General features: G+C 38.0%; 2 protein-coding genes and 1 long non-coding RNA gene across 7 annotated transcripts in view; 1 reads left to right on the top strand and 2 right to left on the bottom strand.

Moving 5' to 3' along the window:
• LOC124244382 (uncharacterized) overlaps positions 1-2,141 on the bottom strand; it is a 68,819-nt gene extending 66,678 nt beyond the window's left edge. For 2 of the 5 annotated variants that reach the window (XR_006889986.1, XR_006889983.1), the window contains exon 1: positions 647-2,141. This is a non-coding gene — a long non-coding RNA (uncharacterized LOC124244382). The remainder of the gene's footprint in view (positions 1-646) is intronic. The other 3 variants (XR_006889984.1, XR_006889982.1, XR_006889985.1) reach the window with 3 other exon arrangements.
• Positions 535-7,226, top strand: SETD9 (SET domain containing 9). The gene is made up of 6 exons (XM_046670871.1): positions 535-680; positions 2,150-2,517; positions 3,718-3,841; positions 4,095-4,210; positions 5,391-5,496; positions 6,670-7,226. Exons 1-6 carry the CDS (start codon positions 583-585, stop codon positions 6,755-6,757), a joined length of 900 nt encoding a protein of 299 aa, XP_046526827.1. The 5' UTR covers positions 535-582; the 3' UTR covers positions 6,758-7,226.
• A 3,462-nt stretch (positions 7,227-10,688) lies between these two features.
• The window catches only part of MIER3 (MIER family member 3), a 31,217-nt gene continuing 22,722 nt past the window's right edge, over positions 10,689-19,183 (bottom strand). Inside the window, exons 11-13 of the mRNA XM_046672099.1 lie at positions 15,022-15,149; positions 14,799-14,941; positions 10,689-14,689 (exon numbers count right to left, since the gene is read on the bottom strand). Of these exons, the coding sequence (XP_046528055.1) occupies positions 14,232-14,689; positions 14,799-14,941; positions 15,022-15,149 (729 nt within the window). The 3' untranslated portion in view covers positions 10,689-14,231. The remainder of the gene's footprint in view (positions 14,690-14,798; positions 14,942-15,021; positions 15,150-19,183) is intronic.

Raw genomic sequence — 19,183 nt, 5'->3', positions numbered from 1 at the left:
CGATATTCTTTCTTTCCTTTGATTCCCCTCTGCAATAGAACTAATGAGTCCTGAGGCCTCTTGCCTGCCTGACGTTTCACCAGGTCTGTGTGACTGTTCGGTTGAGACTACAGGTCAGGATTCACCCTCTCTCAGGCAAAGAACAGGAAAGCGGACTTCCAGTCTGAGGACAGGGCATCAACATATTTATTTCTCAATAAGCACTTGTCGATTTGAAGATAGCTGAGGGGTTCTTGTAGTCTGCCCCCCGTGGAACGAAGCAGCGTCTAAACCTGTCCCAAATATGTGTGTGTGTGTGTGTGTGTGTGTGTGTGTGTGCAAACACACAAGCGAATGGAGAACGGAGACGGGGGCCTCCTTCGGCTCCACGCCCGTCTCATTCACTGAGCTGGGGTCGAGAACGCGGCGGCACGGAGGCCACGGCGGCAGGAGCCGGGGGACCCGGGACACCGAGCGCCGCGCTGAGGGCGGAGAGGCGGCGGGGCGGGGCGGCGGGCCTCCCCTCCTCCCCGGGCCGGGGCGGGCCCGAGCCCGCGACCCACCTCTCGGGCGCCGTCCCCGTCACGGCGCCGCGGGACAGCCATGCCAGGCCGCCTGCTGCGGGGCCTGTGGCAGCGATGGCGCCGTTACAAGTACCGCTTCGTACCTTGGATCGCGCTGAACCTGAACCACAACCCGAGGTGAGAGGGCCAGGCGGCCGGAGCGGCGACGACTTCCTTCAGCCCAGCGACGCCACCATGACCGCTGGGCCTGTGGCAAACCGGCCCGAGGGGGCCGGAGCCTCGGGGGCGGAGCTTCAGGAGGCCTGGGGACCCGGGGGTGGGGCCTCAGGCGGGCGGAGCCTGAGGCGACCAAGGAGCCTGAGGCTGGCTGGACTTGAGTGGGCGGAGCCAGAGGCGGGGGTGGGGGTCGAGGTGGGCGAGGCCGAGGCTGCTGGAGTCCGAGAGGGCCCGGCGTCTGATGCAGGCGAGTAGTATTAGGTGGGCGGGGCCTGAGGCCTATTTCCCATCGTACCCCGCGCTCCGAGGGATGCCACGCCGGGCTCGCCGGGGGTAGTCGTGTGTGCTCTTACTCCTGTGTCTGGGCAAAAGATAGAAACTTTTGAAAAAGAAGAAAACTCGTGCCCCCTCAGGGTGCCTGGCCTTCTCTCCACCAAGGCATAGTTAGGAGCTTGAAATTCCTTAGAAAAGCCAAACCCAGGTTTGTCTTCATAGCTCCGTAGTTGATAGGTTGAAAGCAACCCAGATCAGCTGTAGGGATAACCGCTTGGAGCAACTGACGCGTACAGACGAGCAGAAAGCCGCTGTCGGAGTGTTGGGTTTGGAAACCGAGTCAGTGCCTGCAGAAAGAGATCTAGCTGAGTGGGCGGCCGTGAGATCAGTGTTTTTGCCGGCTCTAGCTAGTGGCGTGCGAGTGATCTGGAAGAAATTCCACATACTGCTCACTTAAATAGGCAAACTAGCTCCGCTGAAGGCCAGTTAATAACCAGAAAGAGCTTTCCTAAAATTTCATACTACGGAAACGTGAATTTAGATGCATCGTTACTATAGAATTGTGAGACAGGAATTGCTTCCTTTTTTTCAGAAGTAAAAATAGGACTATTATGGGAATAAAAGTTATGCAGTCATTAAAGAAGTACTTCTGGGAGAGAATGTGACAAAGTTTATAATGTTAGCTTAAATTTATCTTTGAAACCATACTCCTATAAAAAGAGCCATTGCAATAAGAGGATGCCCGTTACAGTGATAATATTGACATCATGGCTATGAGTGTAGTGGGGAAAAGAGCTAGCTCTGTTTCTGCTTCTGTCTCTCCCGCTTACCAGCTTTAGGACTTTGGGCAAGTTCCCTAACATCTCCAAGCCTCAGTTTCCTTGTCTGAAAAGATGAGATAATGAGTGTATGGACCCAACAGCATTTGGTACTAACTGGGCTTTTTGTAAACATTGGCTATTGTTCACTTGTGTAGGTATTCTTGGGAGTTAGGTAACTAGAACCATCCTTAAACAACTCTTTTCTGTATCTCTTGGTTTTATGCCCTTCAACCACGTGAGAATCACCTTCATTAAGGCCACTAATCCAGAAGGCATCAAGACAGTCTGGCTTTTATCAGTTGAAGGGTAGTGAATAGAAACTTTTCCCATTTTCAGGACCCTCCGATATGTTCCAGAGGAATCCAAAGACAAAATTATCTCAGATGAAGATGTCCTAAAAACATTACTGAAAGTTTTCCAGGCTCTGTTCATAAATGATTTCAATAAACAATCAGATATCTTGACTGTGCTTCCAGAAGTTGTTAAATCAAAGTATCAAGACCTACTGTCAGTTCAACATCCAAGGCTGAAATTGCTTGAACACAGATATCAACAGCAAAATATCTTTAAACCAGAAGAAATTCTTTATAAGACATTGGGTTTCAGTATTGCTCGAGCAACTAGTTCATTGATTTCTGCTGGAAAAGGTGTCTTCGTTACTAAAGGATTGGTACCAAAAGGCGCGGTTGTATCTATGTATCCTGGTAATGGCACAATTAGTACTTTGCCAAGAGTTTCTTATACTGATAAATATAAATTCAACAAAATACCCTGCCCTGTAATCCTTGGAATAAGGGGTTGAATTGGAAACTCAGATTTCCACAGATTTTTAAACCTTGATTTGGAAATTAACTGTAAATTATCTTATGTATTAGGAAGTATCCTGGAGTATTTGTTGGGATAAATACATTTTTTTAAGGATATTTTTCTGGTCAATGTTTAAATTTAGGAGAATATAGTATGGCCTACTTTGATAATACTGATTACTTAAAAAGCACTAGAGAATAAGTCAGTTTGGCTTGGATAATTGATAACTAGAGGTAAAAATGGTATGGGTTAAAAAACATGAAAGACAGAATTTAAACGCATAAATCGCTGAATAAAGACTTTCTTGCCACTTGGACAGTAAAGCAGCTTCTTTGCAAAAGATCATTGACTAGAACGTTCAGTAGAGTATGTTGTTTGTTAAACTAACACATTATTTGGTGTAGTGGAAAATATGTGTGAATGTTTAAGTCAGATAGACCTATTTTTTTTAAAAAAGTCATTCTACTGTTTTCTAATTTTACGTCCCTAAGCAAGGGAGTCTCAGTTTCCTCCTGCACAACTAACGTAACTCTGTAAAGACTAACTAGAACAAGCCAGCAACAAACTAATAGCAAAATAAACTGAATAGATTAACATGCCTGAAACATAGGAAGCACTCAATAAGTATTAATTTTCTCCTTTCCTCCATTGCCAGTGAAAGGAGAAACAACCTGAATGTCAGACTCATCTATTCCCATATATGTCAACATTATTTAATTGGTTATTAACAAAATACATTTCTTAAAAGACTCTTTAATAGATGTCAGATCACACTCTACTTAAAAAAAACAAAGTATGACTTTCTAAAACTGACCCTAAAATGTGGTGTTCACATTTTTGTTCACCAAAATAGTCATATTATTATTCATCTATGTGGACAAGTTGGTTCTGTGCTCCATCTGCTCCTGGGCACTCTTTAAAGGGGGAAAGTAGCCAAAGAGAATGCGATGGTCTAAACTGGAGGTGAAATATTAGAAAAAGGTGGCGAAATTAAAACAATTTCTTCGATGTTATGTTTATGATCCAGAGAAATGTCTTTATCATGAAGTTTATGATTTTTCCATGTTGCTATAGTATGTCTTTGTCTTGTATAATAGGTACAGTATATCAGAAGTATGAGCCAATCTTTTTCCAATCCATTGGAAATCCATTTATTTTTAGATGCTTAGATGGGATACTCATTGATGGAAATGACAAAGGAATATCAAAAGTCGTATACAGGTAAGTTGGAGCCCACATCCAGATTTAACTGTGGGAGAGAGAACCACACCACAGTGACTCTGAGCCCCGGCTGTTACACTTCAAATAAAAATCTATGTGGGTAGCTGCTGTGTACCAACTCACTTGCCCTGTTGATTAGACAAAAGTTTTTTCAAGAGAGATTGCACTTGTTCAGTTCTAGGGTTAATTTTGTATTTTTGAATTTTAAGATATAGAAGAACAATCCCTTAGCTCTTGCTTTCACCTGTTTCAGATCTTGCAATGGGAGGGATCGACTTGGCCCTTTAAAAATGAGTGATAGTACATGGCTAACATCAGAAATTCACAATCCACTGGCCGTAGGACAGTATGTAAACAATTGTTCAAATGGTAAGTTGGCATCATGGGGCTGTGAGACGTGACATAAAGACAGCCATGGGAATTCTCCACCATCTCTGCTGCTCAAAGCCCTTAACTGTAACTTTTTGAGGGCAGATATCAAGGAGAGAATTTGGGGAAATAATGATATACTTTAATTGGAATTCTTTAATTTTCTATTTTTGTTCTGATTTTGCTGTACACATAGACAATTAATAACTATTCTTTTGATCATTATTATTTTAGCTTTTTTTTTGTCTCGAGGAAGATTAGCCCTGAGTTAACATCCACCACCGATCCTCCTCTTTTTGATGAGAAAGACTTGCCCTGAACTAAGATCTGTGCCCATCTTCCTCTATTTTATATGCAGGACACCTCCCACAGCTTGGCTTGATAAGCAGTGCATAGGATCCGAACTGGGGAACCCCCGGCTGTTGAAGCAGAGCTTGCAAACTTAACCACTGTGGCACCAGGCCGGCCCCAATTGTTTTAGCATTTTTTAATAGTTAACTCAGATTATTTTGTCAGTGCCTCCATATAGCCTTATAGCTTAATCACTAGACTCTTATCCCCTTTACTGTGGCTAAGTTTGTGAGTCACTTACCTTCTGTAGGGCTTGACTTTCCCATAAGTATGTTTGTTCATCTGGCTACATTTAGCATAGGCTGTGGTGTTAGGGAGGCGTGAACTTGAATCCTGACTCTTCTACTTAACCTTTAACCTTCCTAAGCCTCTGCTTCCTGATCTTCAAAAAGTAAATAATAGGGCCGGTCCAGTGGCGCAGTGGTTAAGTTCCCACGTTCCGCTTCGGTGGCCCCAGGTTCACCAGTTCGGATCCCGGGTGCGGACGTGGCACCACTCATCAAGCCATGCTGTGGTCAGTGTCCCACATATAAAGTCGAGGAAGATGGGCACGGATGTTAGCTCAGGGCCAGGCTTCCTCAGCAAAAAGAGGAGGATTGGCAGCAGATGTTAGCCCAGGGCTAATCTTCCTCAAAAAAAAGAAAGTAAATAATAAAACATATGTGCATATGTATATATATAACCTAGCAAAACCTAGAACATAATAGTGGTTATTAATTTGAGCATGTTCGTATAATTTAGAAAACCATACATTGTGTCATAATTCAGTACTGTTTTCCATGCCCTTGTAAAATGGCTCTGTTTCTAAAAATTATATACTTGTTCCTAGACAGAGCAGCTAATGTCTGTTATCAGGAATTTGATGTGCCTGCAGTTTTCCCTATAGAGCTGAAGCAGTATCTTCCAAACATTGCCTACAGCTATGACAAGCAAAGGTTAGTTTCCTAGAAGAATTTTTCTTATCTTCTGTCTTATGCTGTACTTTACAAAATTTATTTTCTAAAAGAATGCTATATAGAATTAGGTTGTTTTTACTGAAAAATTATAATTTGTTTATGTTCATCACCCCTTAATGAGTTAATGTAGGCTTACTTGAAATTAAAAATTTTCCTATTTTAAAAAAAATTTCCATTTTGCCTATTATTACCCATTTTTATTCTTTGTAGTACTTTATAAGTATTAACCTTAAGGTTTTTTTCAAGTGATTCTGTTTTTTTCCTACCTACAACATCTTCAAATACATTTTTACTTTAATCAATTTAAGGTTCACGTTCTCTACCTCACATGAGAGCATCCAGTGGAAGAAAGGAGCCAGATTATGCTGTTATTTCTTTTGCCCATTTCACTATTAGGCTTGGAAACTTAATAGTGAAAGAAAAAGAAATATTCAGAAGATATGTATTTTTGATGTAACTTATTTTCTGTTCATTAAGTGGAAAATCTACTGAGAACACTCAAGTAACAATTTCTAAATATAAGTAATTCTGTGAAGTTCTTTATTAACAATTCTGTAGGAAGATATAACCTTTATATCATTTCACTGAGCTGCCAGTTGCTAGCAGACCTTATTTTGTATAGGTCGTATTAAATTGTCCGTTTAAGATGGATGATATTTAAAACTTAGACTATTCCTGGTACTTAAAACTTGATAACTTTTCTGTCTCTATATGTGTGTATTTGTGTATTTAACAATTAGGGTTTTTTAGCCATATATTCTGGGACTTGTCATTACTGTTCGACAAGTACAGGAAGAGTTAAATGAGTAGGAACATTGAAGGTTACATATGTCTTAGGTTCATAAAAAGTATTTTTTAAAATTATGGTACCATTTTTGGGAGCCTGAACAGAGAAGCATATTCAGAAGGGGTAGTTACTTCTAAACTTATTGATTTATGGTCCTTTTAAATGATATAGAATAAACATACTCTACTTTAAAATACCTCTATCAGGGATAAGAACCATTTCCTCATGGAGATCAAATATGTAAACTAAGATGATAGTAAGGAATCTGAACAAAATTACGTCTGTAAAACCCATATTGGTCACATTAAAAATATAAGCTCGTATCTGTTAATGCCTCTAACTTTTGTATATTTTTTTGTTTTCAGCCCCCTTCGATGTGTCGTTCTTGTTGCACTCAGGGACATCAAACAAGGAGAAGAGCTTTTTTCAAACTACTATACAATTGTCAGCTAACTCTATGAATTAGAAATTAGGATTTATACTCAGCTGTTGAGTTAATTTAAATGTTTTTTGTTAATTGTTTCTCTGAGTTTCACCTAAAGAACAAATATTTTGAGACCTAATCGGAATGGGAGTTTTTTGTTTTTATTGATATTATATTTATGTTTCAATTTCATGATAAAAGCTATCTGCTGCGTTATAATTTCAAATTTGCAATGCAATTTTAATTGGTTTTCACCTGGATACACAAAAGCTTATTAAATTAAAATCTACTGCCTGAACTTATAATTTCAATTTTTCTTTTGTTTCTTTTGTATATCTTTGTGGTGGCTTATAAAATTTTAGCTAAGTCATCAGCAATTCTTATACTGTTGATGTGTACAAACTCCTGTAAAAACATTATTTTTACAGAAAAAACTAAAGCCAAAAATATTTGTTGTGGTGCCATGAGTTAATTGGTATGTGTGTCTAATTTAAAGATTGTTTTAGCTGGGTAAGAGGGAAAAGGGGGGTCATTATACTATTTTCTGTACTTTACGTGAACATTTACACACACACATACACAAAGTTTAAAAGAGAGAGTGAGAGAGATTGTTTTGGCATGGGAATATAGTTAAAAGATGGTGGTGGTGGGAGGAACACTAGTCTCCATTTCTCATGTTTCCATGTGGATGGCTTCCATTAGTAATACTCCTGGCCTCTCTCTCCACTCACTGGAGGAAGAGTGCTTTTCTGAGATTATTTTTGGAGAACTATTACCCCATGGTTCAGACCCCTCTAGTTCCTTCTCTGTGGACTCTGCCAGCCAAGAAGGTGACCTGGTCTGCTCTCTGTTCTGTAGTCAGCCCAGCCAGTGACCGAGTGAGTCTAGTTCACACGTAGAGTATTAACTGACCTGGCCACAGCTCTGAAACCACCTTCTCCAGAGAGTTTTATTTGTAATAGTTACTTTGATCTCCATTGACCGGACTCCTGCATCAGTCAGTTCCAAACTTGGATAGAGAGAAGGGTGTTATTTATTGGACCCCTCAAAGTCTAACATGGAACCTGTATAACCAAATTCTGACCACCTTCCTGCTACAGCTTTTCTCACTTAGTTTACTGCAATTTCAATAGCCTCTTAATCACCTTCCCTGTTCCCACTCCTGCCTCTTTACAGAATAGATCACAAAGGAGCTGGTGGGTGGGTGGCATAGTGGTTAGGTTCCTCCACTCCAGGTGGGTAGCCCAAGGTTTGCAAGTTAGGATCCCATGCACGGACCTAGCACTGCTCCTCAAGCCATGCTGTGGTGGTGTCCCACATAAAATAGAGGAAGATTGCTACAGATGTTGGCTCAGTGACAATCTTCCTCAAGCAAAAAGAGGAAGATTGGCAACAGATGTTAGCTCAGGGCCAATCTTCCTCACACACACACAAAATAGATCACTAAGAGTGATTCTTTCAAATGTAAAGCCGATCTTAATGGCCTCTGCTCAAAAACTTCCGATTACTCCTCATATCATGGAGTAAATGCTGAAGTCCTTCACGTACATAATCTAGTTGCTCACTACCTCTGATCTCATCTGCTTGCAGCACCCCAGCCACACCTGCCTCTTTGCCACTCCTTGAACCTGCGAGGCACATGCCCTCCTCAGGGCTTTTGCACTAGCTCTTTCTGCCTGCGAAAACCTTCCCCCAGACAGCCATATTGCTCATTCTCTCCCTGTCACCTTGCCGAACCACCTATTCAAATTTACAATCCCCAGCTTCCACCCCTGAAACTCTCCATTCCACTTCCCTTCATTTTTTTCTATAGCATTTATCATGAATGTATATGCACATCCATGAGAGCAACTCTGATTCTTTTTCTCAGCCTCATTTGTCTTTTATGTCACCAACATCCTGAGAAACCAGGGAAACTCATCTTGTAAAAAAGCCAATCTACTTGATCAAGAAGATCTTGTTACAGAGAACGTTATGTAAAACATGGAAACTCCTGCAGACATGTTACGTGGACTGAAGTATTTAGGAGTGAAGTGTTGCAATTTCAATGATTTTTAAAAATAGTTCAGAAAAAAATGCATATTGTATAGAAAGATCAAATATGGTGAAATGTTATTGTTCAATCTGGGTTGTTCTTTATACCATTCTTTTAACTTCTGTTTTAAAAGTTTTATTTTTAAAAACAGTTTGGGGAAAAGTCACCATCAACTTAAGCGCAATTTAGGTCACCAGACATTTAGTGAATGCCTACTGTGTGAAGGGTGCCAGGAGATTCAAAGAATAAAACATGGTTCCTGCTCATAAAATGCTCACGGGGAGAGTATAAAGCTTGCCTAGTACCATGACTTGGTCTGGCCTGGAGGGGTGGAGTGGAATGAAGGTATTTTTAAAAAATAAAACATTAGGGGCCAGCCCTGTGGCTGAGTGGTTAAGTTTGCGCGCTTCACTTTGGGGGCCCAGGGTTTCACCGGTTTGGATTCTGGGCATGGACCTAGCACCACTTGGTCAGGCCACGCTGAGGCAGTGTCCCACATAGCACAACCAGAAGGACCTGCAACTAGAATATACAACTATGTACTGGAGAGCTTTGGAGAGAAGAAGAAATAAAACTGGTATTTTTAAAAACAGGTAATATTTGTTTTCTTACTAATTTTTTGGATTTATAAATTGCTTATTTCATTTGTGACATTCTTATAAAATGTTTTGAATTCTACACCAGAAAACACCTTTGTTGTACTATCGGCTTTACCTGTGTAAAAACAGTTTCATCAAAATTGGAGGTACATACACAGCGTGTCTCTCTAAAGTCAATGTCAGCTACAGTGTATTAAACCTAGAAAAACGTGAGAATTCCTGGTCTGAGCCCATGAATTCAGTGCCCCCGTGCACTGTGTTGTCAGAGAACCCACACAGACACAGACACTGAGGGTAAGGACTAAGGATCACTTACCCGGATGGGAAATGGTGAACAGTGCTATGTCCCAGGGACTAGTTTAAATCAAAGCGTATAACGAAATGTCCAAGTTTACAGATGCCACGATGCTTTTGAGAAGTTAGAGAAGCAGCAGGCTCAAAAAGCGTACCACTTCTGGAAATTATAGCCCAAACGGATAAGGTCTGGAAGTCACTAGAGATGATGGTGCTCCCGTGAGGCTCTCCCTCCCTAGAAGTCTGAAGTACTATGCAGCTCTCATAGGGCACTTGGCTGCACTCTCAGATGTATTCAAAACACTTGTACTTGTCGCCCCTCTGGAGATGCTTCTGTGTATGCGTCCACCATAGAGCCCTGCAAATTAAGGCCTTCTGGTGTCTGTGAATGAAACAATGTGGTTTTAGACAAATAACCAAAGCAGAGGACTCAAGATATTTGCTTTCACTTTATCCTCTTCTTGTCCTTGTACAAAATCTGGACATTATATGCAATCTGTTTACTGTATATCAAGAATGGAACTAGATAGAGAAAGCTCTGGTCAGAGCAAATGAAATATGGGGACAAACTTGTGAAATTAGGCTAAGATTAGATCTTTAGCTTGAAAATATGAAGGCTTAGGAAGATATGACTAGAGTCTACAAAACTATCAATATTATAGATAAGACTAGTTTACCATAAATATATTCTGTTGAATGACAACATCTGATCAAATTTCAGATATGTCATCCTCTTTTAAAAGATACAGCTACCTAGAACAGTGTTTGAAACATAATAGAGATTCAATAAATATTTCCTGAATTAAACTAAAAGTATAATCCTCACTTTGAGTGACTAGAATTTTATTATAGATGGAAATTTATTATAGAGGATTTAAAGAAAATCTATTTTATCTTTACTTATCAAATATCTTATTTACTACATCTAAAACCAATTTAACAGTGGTTAAATATCTACCCATGTGTTATAGCTTAAGATTCATTAAATAAAAATCTATTTGTGGCAAACATTCACACAAACCAAGAAAAAAAAAGATTTCCAGATTTTTATTTCTGGAACTGTACACCAGGTATTAAAGTACAACAAATACAAAATAATGCTCAAAAAAATCAGTGTTTATGTACAAATATTAAAATCAATGCAACAATAGCAACTTCCTCTTGAACATCTGATACTAAAACTTGTTCTGATTGTCACTAATTAATCTCATACTCACAGGGTACTTATTTCAAACTGGTACAATTGGAATCACTGGTCATCTAAGAGGAATTTTCATATCTACCATATTTAACAATAAAACTAATAGTTTCCTCCTTTTAGTGAAAAAATTAAGAACTTTTTAAAAAACATAGTAATGTCAATATTTTTATAAATTATTTCAATTTCCATTTGTAGACAATGTGCTTTGAAACTCTGGGTAGACAATCTCCTTGGTGGTCAGGTTTATTCATCAGTTTACATTCAAAGTTGAAATATTCACTAGAGACTTTGGTTAAATTAAATAGTATCATTATGCTCTATTAGATCTGACATTCGCAAATATTTATGACCCTCAATTTTAAAAATTAAAAAGGAAACAATTGCACAATTCTTTGACCTAATTGTACACACTTTAGTATTGTTTAAACAGTATTCTACATCCTTCAAGTAAATTCAGCAGTTGACCATGACAAGAGGAAAACTAAACATTTAAGAAGCTAGCCTGAAGAAGATGCAGTATGACTAACAAAAGTAAAGTATTGCTATAATCACAGCACCAGGTACACTTCTAAACGAGTCCGCTGGCCTCTTCCAACTCCCTGTACATAAAAGATACACCAGCCAACACTGCAACCGCTCACCGTGGATTTTTGGTTTGTTCATACAAAAATAATGCGGCAAAGAAAAAAAACAAAAAGAATTTATCACAGTTTGTTATAAGAATTGTGCTTAACACTTGATAATAAAGGCATTATTGTTTCTTCATATGATTGCAAATCAGTTATTTTCATGCTCTCAAACGCAATTCTTCTAATAAACAGTAACAAATTCTCTGTTAAGATGCTTAAACGGAAAGAAAAAAACAGTAAATCCAGCTTTTAAAAGAAAATTCAATAAATAGCTATTTTACATGGATAAAGTCATAGTGGTACAATTTATGAATGTCACATCAAGCATGCACAAAACTGGTATATTATACATGGTGGAAGCAGTCAGAAAATATTGAATTAGATCTAAAAAGATATGAAGAATGTACACATATATACAAAACCTTGCAAATTATTGCCTCATTTTAACAAGGAATTAAAAGTAAACGTTACCAGCTAGTTAGCACTCTCTAAGAGGCTAAAATCAGTTGGCATTTAAAAATCTACTAAACTAGCTGGAATTTATTTTTCTCTCATATCATTTTCTGGATTTTGGTCAAAAATCTTTATTTAAATAACTAAAGTGTCCATTCAACTTGCTGATAATCAAAACTTTAGATAAGAAACACTGTTTCCATCTTATATCAAGATCCCAGCAATGCATAGATAAACTGAATATATTACTGCATCAGCTACTGAGAATGGGCATGTTCATTTAAGTGCAACTGGTATAAGCATTCAGCCATCTTTGTGTAAGTTATTTTATACAGACCAGCCACTGTAAACCCAGAGTGAAAATTAAAGTTATAACAACGGAAGATTATGGCCAGTATCTTTCTAAATTATAGAAAGTGTATTGATTTTTAACACAAGAAATAAGGTTCAAAGTTTAGCACAACACCCACAGCAATCAGAAGTTGACAACTTGGATAAAAATATCTGAAAGCAACACAGAGCCCAGGCTACCCATTATTGACTGTGTGCATAAAGGAATGCTAGACTTCAGATGTATAAATTAGAGACTGATTTTAAGTTATTAATTTAACTACTTTTGTCCACTGTGCTAAACTAAATTTTATAGTAAATGTGCTACTGCGTAAACACTTCAAAGCAATCTTCATTAAAATGCTGCAAAGAAAAACAAGAGTACACATCATCCAAAACTAAGGATGTCATTGCAGTTCACAGTTTGTATAATAAATACCCTCCCTTTCCATCACTACTAAGGTCACTATATCCTATCTACTCATCAGCACAACCTTGAAGCGACTTATACTTACAAATATCAGCAAAGCAGCCAAACATTTAAGTTTTTTTGCAAAGCCAGACAACTAATAAAAATTGAAAATTTTAATTAAGATGGTGCAAAAAAAAAGTACAAGAATGTGTTTTAACTGAACTATAAATGCAAAGCTTATTACATCCTAATACTGTATTACATATTGTTTTAATTCACCTTATAACTTAAAGATGCATGTCTACAGAGCAAAAAAGGCCAAAGTTTATGACAATGGCTTCTCATTCACAATGTTTGAAATAAAAATAAAACTGAGTTTGAGATGCATCTGAACGTCTATCACTTTTTAAAACTTAAAAGTGGTAACGTACCATTCTGTTTCAGATAGAAACTCACATTTTCTTGCCAACTGTTCAAGCTAAACAAAAAGTTTAAATATACTTCAAGGTTCTACTGCATCATGTGTAAAATCTAGAAGTCCCTCCTACATGTTAACACTCTGAACTGCAGTGCTACAAACAATGTAAGAGGTGTCCCCAAATGTAAACCATTGAGTGGCAACATCCTGGGCTTTGCAGGCTGTGCCCTGCAAGTCAACTGCCTCAGGATAAGCTAAATTATCAATGACTGGGATGATTTTTATGATTACAATCTTGACAATGGTGGACAAAACCCCATCTGAACACCATATCTTCAAATGCCAAATTTTTAGCCAATAAATGAAGTTACACAGAAATCTTCCAGCAGTAAAACGACCACTTCTGTGTAAGGTAGCCCTGGTCTAGAATTTTGAAACAGGATCCAACCAAGCGTCTTCATAATTTGCACGCAGTTCCTCATGCTGGCTTCCATAAAGATGGACTTGCTGTTTTGTAAACTGAAGTGCTCTAGTTGAATAACATGAGAGAAGTTTCCATTTTAAAAAAATCCTTGCATGTTTGTGCAGTTTGAAGAAACCTACCCCTGCTTTTTTTAATTAAGAAAATAAAACCAAAAAATGCTACATTGAGCAGGGATCGGGATCGGTACCTGTAAACATTGTTATTCCACTGCATCCATTACGGCAAAAGGAATTTACACAAAGAGAAGCCACTCCATTCAGTTCAGAACATCTGTGCTGGTTTTGAGCTGGTGGCCTCTGTCTACAGGTTTTAAAATTGGGAGTGAGGGTAGTGGGGAACAGAAAAGAATAGAAAAAGAGGGGAGTGGGGAAGAGGTATTGGGGGATGAGGAAGAGATAAGCAGAGCTTAAAGCTGCACCACAGAGTTCAATCTTAGTTCCCAACTCTGCTGATCGTAGTTCGTTTCCACATTTATGGATTGAAAAATGAAAATACTCTTGATAAATCAAGATATAGTTCTATACATACTGACATCACTGATGTCATAGTGAAAAAGTTCAAACTTCCAGTGAAAGACTAAGCAAACCTGATAGTTTCCTCAAGTTTACTGGTACTGCACACCCACTGTTTCTGGGCCCCTCACTCATGTCACTCAGAGTGAAGGGCAGCATGCTGATGCAGAGTGTGGGCACTGATGAAACCATTGGTCTCACTGGCAGACAGACTGCCGAAGTCAGCCACAGAGACGGCCATTTTGGCACTGGTGATATGATGTGTGTGATTTTCAAAGTCCACACCCAAATTATTTACAGAAACCTCATTCATAAAGGATTCAGGAACAGCAATGCCCATTTTCAATCTTTTTGCTGGTCTTTCTGATTCTTCACTGCACATGTTCATGGGGTTTAGCTCCGAGTGATAAAATCCAGTCTCAAATAAATTAAAACAATCACTTTCCCCGTTGCTGGGCAGGGTGAGTAACTCCTCTGTTACAACAGGCACGTGATTTACTTGTCCACGGGGTGTGCTGCCCAGTGGAGGAAAGTTATCATCCAAACAATTCACATCCGTGGGGCTGCAGACCGTCGCTACACTGTTGGTCAAAGCTACAAAGAAATAAAAAATGGTTTAAGTAAGTGATCCTATGTCATGAAACAAAGAGGACACAATTTTGCCCCAAGCTATACTAAAGAGTGCAAACAGATCTCATTTTACCTGTCAAGTCACTGGCAGTGAAAGAGTTGAGAATGTTCAGCTGTTGATCAGGAAGAGGCTCAGGTCGGTGAGAAGTTAAGGCTGAAGAATTTACCGCCCCACCCAGAGCTTCCGTTTCATCTACCAAACGATCCATATAGTCCCTGAAAAACACACCCCAGTAACTTTACAGCTGCATATCACAGTTACAACAAGTCCCTGAAATCAAGCCCGCAGTACTTACGTAACTCCAGGGTGATGGTTATATCGTTTCTTTCCAAATCTTGTCTGTTGAGCAAAGTAATCATAACGTTCAGATTTCTTCCACATGTAGTAGAAGGCCACACATTCAGCAACTGTTCTACTTCTCACCTAACGAAAAAAGTTAGATTCTTAAAAACAAACCAACAAACTCAACCCATTTTTTAGTAACTTTTTTTTTTTTACAACAATATAACTTCAATCCATGGGTCTTATTTACTATCTTCCCAATTATGAAATTCTGAACACTTATTAGTGAAATGTCTTTAGATTTACACCATTTAATAATGAGGTTACCTTAAAAAGCCCAAGGTTTGTTTTTTATTTAAATCATAATGTATTAGTTTATAACACAAATGTGTATCCAGAAATTATCTTACACCTTTACTGAAAATCCTAAAACACTGACATTCTTTACTTTTCTTCAGTGAACTCTCACTGTGATTCTGACTACAGCAAAGGTCCTTTTTAACCCTGAGGGATCCACGAATGGGTTTCATTCCCCAAATTACAAGCAGGGATACTTTTCTGGGGAGAAGAGCTGCAGCTTCATCCGATTATTAAAGGGCTCCATGACCCAAAGGAGATTAAGAATCCTTGGCAAATAGATCACCACTCTACAGCATCTGGAATTTAAGATGATTTGCCAGCTAAAGGCAGGATTTTTTTCCTCTAACGCATGTTTGGCTCTTAGTTCCAACAGAGTTTGGTAAGCATAACACCAGTAATAAAATTTGAGCCTCACCAACTTGGCTCTGCATCCAGACCAGGGCCCCTCTAATTCTGTATACCTACAGGTGTGAGTACAGACAAAATTCTCTGTGCTCATCCAAGAAACACTTTCTCCACTACTTAATTGGTATCCAAAAGGAAGTTTCAACATCTCCATCCTGATTAGTGAGCATGTTATAATATAAGATCATAATATAGGGATAAGCTTTTTAAACTAAGAAATAAAGTATACTTTTCAATAAACATCATTAACTGCAAGTTTTTGTAGAGAATATAGGGGGATATTCTCTGTGTTCACTGATGTATCTCTAGTGCTTAAAACAATGTCTGGTAAATGGTGGGACTTATTTATGGAACGAATGGATACATTTCATAAGTTAATGCAAAACTGATGTTTCATTTTGACTTAAAAGGGTAATCCAGACTTTTTAAAAAATATTTTATCTATTTACTAAATTAAACACTTCATCTCATCTTTGAGAAAACATTAAGTTCTCATACATACAAAAATGCATGAAACTATTCAACATCATACTGAAAGGTCTAGCTAATGCAATAAGACAAGAAAAAGAAATAAAAAGTATACAGATTAAGATGGAAGAAATAAAATTGTCTCTGTTTGTAGATGACATGATTGTCTATATAGAAAATTCCAAAGAATCACAAAAAAACTCCTGGAACTTAAATGATTATAGCTAGGCTGCAAAATACATGGTCAATATGCAAAAGTCAACTGCTTTCCTATATATCAGCAATAAACAATTGATATTTGAAATTAAAAACATAATACCATTTACATTAGCACTCCCCCAGAATGAAATACTTAGGTATAAATCTAACAAAAGACATGTAAGATCTATATGAGGAAAACTACAAAACTCAGATTAAAGAAATCCAAGAAGATCTAAATGGAGAGATATTTCATATTCATGGACAGAAAAGACTCACTATTATTAGGATGTCAGTTCTCTCCAACTTGATTTATTGATTCAGTGCAATTCCAATCAAAATCCCAGCAAGTTATTTAGTAAATATTGACAAACCAATTCTAAAGTTTATATGGAAGAGCAAAAGACCCAAAACAGCCAACACAATACTGAAGAAGAACAAAGTTGGAGGACTGACACTATCTGACTTCAAGATTTACTATAAAAGCTACAGTAATCAAAATAGTGTGGTACTGGTGAAAAAAATAGCCAAATGGATTAATGGAACAGAACAGAGAGCCCAGAAATATACCCACACAAATACAGTCAACTAACCTTTGACAAAGGAGCAAAGGTGATTCAATAAAAGGAGGATAGTCTTTTCAATAAATGGTGCTAGAACAACTGGACATCCAAATGCAAAAAAAAAAAAAAGGAACCTAGACACAAATCTTAGACTTTTCACAAAAATTAACTCAAAATGAATTATAGACCTAAACGTAAAATGCAAAATTATAAAGCTCCTAGAAGATAGCAGAAGAAAATCTCGATGACCTTCAGGATGGTGATGACTTTTTAGATACAAAACTAAAAGCTTGATCTATGAAAGAAAATTGGTAAGCTGGACTTCATTAAAATTAAAAACTTCTACTCTGCAAAAGATACTGCTAAGAGAATGAAAAGACAAGCCACAGACTAGGGGAAAATATTTGCAAAATACATTTCTGATAAAGGACTGTTATCCAAAATATACGAAGAACTCTTAAAACTCAACGATAAGAAAACCATCTGATTAAAAAATGGGCTAAAGACCTTAACAGAATCTCGCCAAAGAAGTACAGCTTGCAAATAAACATATGAAAAGATGCTCCACATCATATGTTACCAGGGAAATACAAATTAAAACAAGATACCACTACGCACCTATCAGAATAGCCAAAATCCAAAACACTGACAACACCAAATGCTGGTGAGGATGTGGAGCGACAGGAACTCTCATTCACTGCTGATGGGAATGCAAAACGTACAGCCACTTTGGAAGATAGTTTAGCAATTTCTCACAAATGATCCAGCAATTGCACCCACTGGTATTTACCCAAAGGAATTGAAAACTTATGTTCACAGAAAAACCTCCACAAGGATGTAGACAGCAGCTTTATTCATAACTGTCAAAACTTGAAAGCAACCAAGATGTCCCCCAATAGGTGAATAAATAAACAAACTGATAAATCCATACAATGGAATAAAAAGAAATGAGCTATCAAGTCACAAAAAGACAGAGAAACCTTAAATGCATATTGCTAAGTCAAATAAGTCAATCTGAAAAGACTACACACTGTATGATTCCAATTATATGACATTCCAAAATGGCAAAAGCACAGAGACAGTAAAAAGGCAGGGGTTAGGGTGACAGGCAGGGAGGAAGGGAGAAATATGTTGGAATAAGTTGGAGCCCAGGGTACTTTTAGGGCACTCAAACTCTTCTGTATGATACTACAATGGTGGATATATGTCATTATGCATTTGTCAAAATCCATAGAATATACAACACAAAGAAGGAACCATAATGTAAACTTCAGTTGAAAATAATGTATCAATACTGGCTCATTAATTGTAACTAATGTATCACACTAATGTAAGATATTAGTAATAGTGGAAGCTATGTATACAGGGTAAGAGGGGATGTATGGGAATTCAGTGTACTTTTGATCAATTTTTCTATTAACCAAAAACTGTTCTAAAAAAAATAAGGTCTATTAATTAAAAAGAAAAAGGCATAAAATATTGACCTACCCACCTAAATACTTCAGAATCCTAGGTTCCTTTAGGATGAAGAGAGAGAATAATAAACAAAGCATACTTTAATGAGACTTAATTATTCCAAACTATTAGAATATACATACACACACACACACATTTTAAACAATAGACTATTTTTAACGCAATTTTAGGTTCACAACGGAATTGAGAAGTATGGAGTTCCCATACACCTCCTACTCCCACTCACACGTGGCTTCCTCCACTATCAACATCCCCCACCACAGTGGTACATCTGTTACAATTAATGAGTACATAGACACATCTTTATCACCCAAAGTCCATCATTTGTATTAGGGTTCACTCTTGGTATTGTACGTCCTATGGGTTTTGACAAATGTATAATGACATATATCCACCATTATAGTACCATACAGAGCAGTTTCACTGACCTAAAAATCCTCCGTGCTCTGCCTATTCATCCCTCCCTCCCCACTAGCCCCTGGAACCACTGATCTTTTTACCATCTCCAAAATTTTGCCTTTTCAAGAATGTCATATAGTTGTAATCATACAGTATGTAGCCTTTCAGATTGGCTTCTTTAACTTAGCAATATGCATCTAAGGTTCTTCCATGTCTTTCTGTAGCTTCATAGTTCATTTCTTTTTAACACTGAATAATATTCTATTGTATGGATGTGCCACAGTTTATTTATCCATTCATCTCAAA

Source organism: Equus quagga, chromosome 9 (genome assembly GCF_021613505.1).
Source record: "Equus quagga isolate Etosha38 chromosome 9, UCLA_HA_Equagga_1.0, whole genome shotgun sequence".
NCBI lineage: Eukaryota > Metazoa > Chordata > Mammalia > Perissodactyla > Equidae > Equus > Equus quagga.
Note: the sequence above shows the minus strand (reverse complement) of the source record. Positions and strands in the feature narration are given on the sequence as shown.

Excerpts from the sequence above, each read along its gene's own strand:
- SETD9 (XM_046670871.1), top strand. The coding sequence starts at position 583 with ATGCCAGGCCGCCTGCTGCGGGGCCTGTGGCAGCGATGGCGCCGTTAC. Across the intron at positions 2,518-3,717 it reads GGTTGTATCTATGTATCCTG|GTACAGTATATCAGAAGTAT; the intron begins GTAATGGCACAA and ends CTTGTATAATAG. Across the intron at positions 5,497-6,669 it reads TACAGCTATGACAAGCAAAG|CCCCCTTCGATGTGTCGTTC; the intron begins GTTAGTTTCCTA and ends TTTTGTTTTCAG.